The sequence below is a fragment of the Echeneis naucrates genome, chromosome 16 (genome assembly GCF_900963305.1).
Source record: "Echeneis naucrates chromosome 16, fEcheNa1.1, whole genome shotgun sequence".
In the NCBI taxonomy this organism is placed as follows: domain Eukaryota; kingdom Metazoa; phylum Chordata; class Actinopteri; order Carangiformes; family Echeneidae; genus Echeneis; species Echeneis naucrates.
In genome coordinates, this window is record NC_042526.1 from 19,954,165 (window position 1) to 19,961,052 (window position 6,888).

The 6,888-nt window shown below is 39.2% G+C and overlaps 1 protein-coding gene across 1 annotated transcript; it reads right to left on the reverse strand.

The window, feature by feature from the left end:
* Positions 1-255: 255 nt before the first annotated feature.
* On the reverse strand, positions 256-6,167 carry slc25a44a (solute carrier family 25 member 44a). Its single transcript, XM_029523248.1, has 4 exons — positions 5,888-6,167; positions 3,248-3,956; positions 2,932-3,059; positions 256-2,015 (listed from the first exon to the last, which is right to left on the reverse strand). The coding sequence occupies exons 2-4, from the start codon at positions 3,879-3,881 to the stop codon at positions 1,824-1,826; spliced, it is 954 nt and encodes a 317-aa protein (XP_029379108.1). The 5' UTR covers positions 3,882-3,956; positions 5,888-6,167; the 3' UTR covers positions 256-1,823.
* Between the last annotated feature and the right edge of the window lie 721 nt (positions 6,168-6,888).

Here is a 6,888-nt window from a genome sequence, read left to right on the forward strand (position 1 = left end):
GCCTTACGTGGACAAAGAGCAGCAGAAGATGTGACACCACCATACTGGTAGAGAATAGTTTTTAGCTGTGCAGTGACATTAATAACTGGCCTTAAGTCTAATTTAAGATTTCATCTTCTTGTCTGGTAAAGAAATGCAAGTAGAGCATGGGGATAATGAAGCGATGGTGTGATTATGCCATCCAGTGGTCCAGCTGTAGTACTGCAGCCTTACAACACTTGCATTAACACTAATAGTTTTGAAAGAGATCTTTATTGTGAAGAAATCATCATAGTCGTGACAAACTACAGCAGTGATACACAATTCATCTCTTTTTTCAAACACCCACAAGTTGTTTAAATCTTCAAACTGAACTTTAAATGATCCACATACATTATCAACAGGTAGTTGGTAAGTGCAGGCGTAGCACTCTGTAGGTTCAATGGTCCATTTAATCCTGGAAGAAGTGTTCTTCTAGATCACTTGAATACTGTTGTACAAACTGAAAAGAAAGTGAGGTTTATAAGAACACAGTGTCAAATCACACTGAAATGGGGTTCTCTGGTTGTAACAGTAAAATGGCTGTGTTTACATTTCTCCAAACATGGCAACACTGACCTATTTCACACTGCGATTGACTGAAACCTGAAGGCCACTGTGGATTTAAGTTGCTTCTGCTGGTGTGGTGCTGCCCTAACCCTAACCCTCACCCTGAGTCATCTGAACAGCATAAATAACAGTTATAGTATATACAGATAAAGTGACACATGAATAAAGGATTGGTTTGCCACTTTGCCGGTGTAGTTTCAAGCATTGGGATGTTAATCTTCTCTGCTACATCGCTTCTTGTTCTGTTGTGAGCCTTCAATTTTACCCTATGCCCTATGTACCTACACATAGAAACTTCACTACACCTGCACTACTGACTTAACAAGTGGCCAGAGCTACATTAGAGATACATAATGTCAAACCACACAGACCTGAATTTACAAAGATGCTATGTAAATAGACCAAACACAATCTACCTCACTCTTTTCACACTTAAAATGATAAATACATCTCTTCTTTACAATTCATCAGCATTGTTATAATTTAAATCTCTCTTCAATTAGGTCAAAACAAAGGAGATAGTTAGCAGATGTTTGCACAATATCTTTCACTGGAATGCACTCGGATATCAAACTCTTCTCCTCTGCTCTTTCCTGTGTTCATCAGGGCACAAACAAAGGCAAGGGTGTGTTCTACATTTTAGCACAATGAACACTCAGACACTCTTAAAATACGTACTATAATTTATATGTAAAGCTCAATTTTAAAAATTTAACCCAGCTGGAAAGTACGCTCTACATGCACCATGTTCACATGAGCTCAGGCTGCTGGGGTGCACAGTAAAAATAAAAAGTCTGACTTTATTTCCATAGCAAGTCACAAAAAAAAAAAAGATCATTTTGTGTTGTTACAGTATTGAAACAATGACTTGAATTATCTGCTGTCTTATAAGAAGCAGGCTCTGGTAATTTTTTAGTGGCTAAAATAAAAAAAAAAACACTTAAAAAATTTATTTAACTTTGCAACACATTGTTTTCTCAAATATTCAATACTTGCAGTAATAGCCTCACAAAAAGGAACAAAAATAAGATTTGTCAAATATATAACAATAAGGTAATCAACTCTGCGACTCGAGTTAAGCTGGTGACAAACATCAACACTTGTGCTAATCATACAGTGAATGGCTTGTGGCAGCTGTGGCAGCAGCAGCAGTTTACCCTGAGGCTGGAGACAGATCCAGGCCATTATCTCCTAGGGCAAAGCTGGTGCAAGGACACTGACTCCTGCTGGGCTTTTCACCAGTGTCTGGACTCAATTAGCTCAGCTCGCAGGCTCAATCTCTTCAGAGTCTCATAGCCCACCACAATGAGTACGGATGTGGGTAAGGAGGAAATTATGCGGGCCGACAGTCCCTTGGTCATCCCCCAGACACCTTCCTCTGCCAGCAGCTGCTTGAATGTCTCGATGACCGATGATCGTCCCTCCACCTTCAACACACAAGCAAGTATAAAACAGTTGAAATAAATAAATAAATAAAAAACACCTCAACAGAAGGTCCATGTCCTGTTATATTGGGGAGAGTGAAAGCTCCAGAACAGCTACTAAATGGAGTTTGTTGTGAGATTTTAATAGGCAGCTGCTTCCCAGGTCAACAAGGATTTCTCAAATCAATTCTATCATAATCTATCATAATAAATTTATCATAATTTTTTTAAATTGATGTATTTTTAGGGTTTTTAAGGCCTTTAAATACACCGTAAATGGCAGAGATGCCAACAAGATACAGGGAGAGAGAAGGGGAGGATCTACAGCATAGGTCTATGCTGCAGGTCCTCTCCCCCTGTCTCTCCATGGTTGGATTTATTTAAAAAAAAAAAATCGACTGTGCTGGAATTAGTCATTTTGTCATCTAATTCTATTGTGGACATAGGGACTGCACAATTAATCATGACAAGGCCAGGTGCAATATACAAAAGGTGTCACATTATTGTGCATTATTAAGATGAGTATTGTGGTAATACAGAGAAGGCCGAAACTACATATGATATTTTCTGGTAACATGATTGTTTGGTCCTTGCCCCTCTCTCACACATTTTTTCTGTGGAAATGAAATGCAAACATGATCATTACTACTGAATATCTGCCAACAAAAATCAAGTAGGTCTGGTATAATTTTGTTTCCAAAACTTAGAGGAACACAGTGCAGTTGTACAGCATTTGTTTCTGATGCGTAAGCCTTGAAGAAATTAATGTTATGTGTTTACACCTGAAGAATAAGCGATCAAATATCAACACTGTGTGGCTGTAGCGACCTCATTTAGAGGAATCAGCATAGGGTTTGTTTCTGTAATGTCAAGTTTAGTAGTAGGTGATGTACTGATCCAATAAAGGTTCAGGATTTACCTGCACTCTTGCTCGGACAACATCCATGGGGTTGGTGATGGTGGAGGCTGTTGCTGCTGCCATCGGTCCTGCCAAAGCCTGCAGGATCAGGTGTGGGCACTCACTAGGTGCTAGAAGGGACAGCTGCTCTGAAAGTAGAAAAGATATGAAGGCAGTGTAAGATCAAAATTTGCAACTGTTTTTGTGTTTGTTTGGTTTTTTTTATGCTTTTTTTGCTACAATTTTTTCCCAAAACATTTTTTCTTGTACAGTTTCCTTTCAGATGTATTTGATGTTACTATTTTTTGGCCACATTTCCTTATGAATCAGATTTTACCTGCATAAAAATGATAAAAAGGCCACCACAGTGCGCTGTTTGGGATGTATGTGAGGAGAGATGCCACATAGCCACGGTAAAATCCCCTGAATCCATCGGCGGCAAATATCTGCACCGTAATTTCTCGTGTTTGCCCGAAAGTCAGTCTGCGCTTTGTTGCTGCGAGCATCATTTTAGGTTTGGACTTGAAGCGAGTCAGGTGTTCCCCTTGTCCTTGCATCATGAGGTGCTGAGACACCACGTCGATGGGCACAGTGATGGTCTGGGCTACCAGGGATGCCGCCCCTCCTGCCACCACTGACTTCACTGTGTTACTGGGTGAGTACTGAGACACATACTTGCGCACCAGTTCATAGGTGGTGATATAGGCCTGTCCTGAGATGAGGGTGAATGTGTTGACCATGAACCCACGGTACAGCCCTTGTACCCCTTCTGCTCTCAAGATCTTGCAGAAGGCATCAAAGGTGCCAGAGTACAGGGCCTTTCCCTTTTGCACCTGGAGGCGAGTTCGGATGAGACTGGCAGGGTAGACCGTGGCCCGGGTGGTCAAGGTCATAAACACACCAAGGGAGTAGAACTTCCTCTTGTCCAGGTCCTCCCATTCAATAATCTTGATTGCACCTTTCTGCTGCATAGTGCCGGGCAGGGCAGCACTGTGGCCCCTAGAGCCACATGACCACAGTCACCAGCCCTCCAACTGCCATCACACCTGAAACCAAGAGAGATTAAATTGATGCAATCATTCAACACATAGTTTATTGAGTGAGAGGAAATTAAGCACAACATGAAAACCATATTAAACATTTTCAAGCAAACATTTCTAAATATCAAAGTTGATTCAAGGACATCTTATGTAATCATATGATCATTATTATTCTAAGATTTTATGAAAGGAAAAATCTAAATCTACATTAAAAAAACAAGATGAATCAATAATGAAGATGATATAGAATCACAGTGTTGTGCAACATAAACTAAACCTTGATGAAGCGCTCACAATACAGATGATGAATTGCGGGTGCAGTCAATGATCTACCAGGAATTTTTAAATTAATCCGATTACTTAAAAAATCCATGGAAGATCATTTAAAAATGCTAGTTGACAAAGTTATCTTATCTGAACCAAAGTTCAAAATCCCAAAGATATTTATATTACAGTGATAGAGAAAATGACATAATCAAATTCACACATTTAATGAAGTGGAACATATTAGGTACTTTCTTTAATGTCAAAGTATAACTAATGTGAACGTATGTTGCCATTATCTAGCTGAGGAGTAAATCACTCTGATAAATAAAGCGACTGACCTGGAGTGAGTTCATATCTATTACTCACATTTACTGTTACATACTGAAGTGATGGTCAGGCCACAGAGACCTTGCTTCCCTATCAACTGCCTCTATTTATCATTTCAAACACCTTAACATGATGAATCTAACATTACCATCACCTTCTGCTTTTAATCTGAACTGAGCAGTGTTACAAAAGAAAATATTTAAAATCATATTGCACTGTGTGAATTCATAAAATGCATGTTATTGACCTGCTAAATTACTGTTGTGTTTAGTTTCTGTTTCCCCACATGGGAGCTGAACTATGATTCTTTTGTGACAAAAGCAACACAGTGAAGTTGTTGGACATCACTGTGGGTGGATCTAAAACGTATTGCCTTTGCAGGAGTGCCCAAAATAGAAGTGATCTGCAGAGAGTGTTTGAAAACTCAAATCAGGAAGAGAAACAATCTTAGTTGGCTACAGGTGCTATATCCAGCTGGTGATACTGACTTTCCGCAAACTTTTTCACGTCACAAATACTTTTACTTTATTTTGGGTAAAGAAGTAACATTTCACTGCATGTCTGCCCCAGGGGTTGTATTTATTTACGTATTTTCTTAAAAAAATTCAACTGACTAAATCAAATCAGGTTTATTTGTATAGCATCAAATCATAACAAAGTTACATCAAAGCACTTTACATAAAGAGCATGTCTAGACCAAACTCGTTATAAAATGATTTAAAGAGACTGAACAGATCCCCCCATAAGCAAGCACTTTGTGACAGTGGCAAGGAGACTAGTCAAACACCTTGACTAGAATGTGGTTTGTCGCTTCATAACATATAAAAAACAGGCCAGATCCTGATGGACCTCACAGACTTGTCGCATCCGTAGGAGGACCGACTGCATGCCAGCAAGAGCCCACAGGGAGGAATGCAAAAAACAAAGCCACCCGCTGCTAACACGGAATTGAAGAAGTGTACTACAGCAGACATTTTTGTGTCCAGATCTCATGTTCTCACTAAACGAACAGTTTGACAGAACTGATGAGTTTGCAGGAGGAATGTGAAGTTCAGGGTATTTCTGTGCAGTAGTCATGATCGGCAGCAACACAAAAACCTAAAGGGTCCTTGTTACGGTCTCCAATTTAAACGTCTTTACTGTTCGAAAGTTTTGTCGTGGTAGAGCCTAAATAAGTCCATCTGACATTTATGTCGTTTCGCTGCCGTTTCTGAAGCCACAATGTGAAACACGTGTAACATCACCGTGTGTACCGTCGCTGCCAGTTAGTTAGCTAGCTAGCCGCTGGAGCTAGTTTCTTGTTTAACATTTACCGGAAACACAGTAAGGTTGAGTTGACTTACTTGTCAGGGGGTCGTATAGCTCGGTTTCACCCTTCACAGACACCGAAGCGAAGCTCGGCTGCTCTGCTGAACTTATACGGCCTGTCTTGCTATGAGGGGGGGGTCATGACTCACGTCCATTATTGCAGTGAACATACAGTGTCAAAGATGAAAGGCCAAAGGTTGTGTTTAGCCGCAGCCCGATGCCATTGTTACGCTTTTCCCAGATGAATAAAGACTTTGCGGTGAGGATGATTTTTTTTAACAGTAGATGACTCTTGGGTTGACCATGTTAACGAGCGTTTTGTGTAATCTGACGTGACTGCGCTGGTGCGTTTCAGGCCACATGCAAATGTAGGAAATTCAACGACTACGTTAAAATCAATCAAGGCAAACGTAGCATTGAATGTGTATTTTTGTAACAAGTATTATTACCATAACGAAATAGTAGTCATACATTCACAAGTTTAATTGGTTTAAACTATTTGCATCTGGATTTTCCTGATGTGCTAAATGTTTTCGTTTACTATGTATATTTTATATGAATATAAACTGTGTGCTTTTGTGCGCATGAATTTCATTCATTATAGTGAGGCCTTCACATACTTGAAACCTCATAAGAGTCTTCAAGGAATTAAAAAGGAACAGCTACAAATAATTACACATGAGAAGCATTTGAATGTTTTGCATGTTGACATAAAAACGGCCGAAATTATTTGAATTAAAAATGTTCTGTCACTTGACACATCGTAGCTGTACTTGTATTTTCTATTGAGTGGTTTCATTTTCATCAAAACATATTTTATGTCATTTATCTATGTTCTTTTTGCAAAGTTATTATTTGTAGTGTAATTTGTAACCAGAACTCTCATTTACAGTTGAATTGCAAAATATAACTGTGCAATTTAGGCTTTTTGAAGGGACAATGAACAAAAACAATAACCATTTTACCAATGTTACAAGATTTAGCTGGTAAATTAAATACATCTACAAAAAAGATCAAATAGTATAAAATGGAAATA

Coding starts and splice junctions, on each gene's coding strand:
- slc25a44a (XM_029523248.1), bottom strand. CDS start 3,881: ATGCAGCAGAAAGGTGCAATCAAGATTATTGAATGGGAGGACCTGGAC. Junction 3,060..3,247: donor TTTTTATCATTTTTATGCAG/GTAAAATCTGAT, acceptor TTCTACTTTCAG/AGCAGCTGTCCCTTCTAGCA. Junction 2,016..2,931: donor TTGTCCGAGCAAGAGTGCAG/GTAAATCCTGAA, acceptor TGTGTGTTGAAG/GTGGAGGGACGATCATCGGT.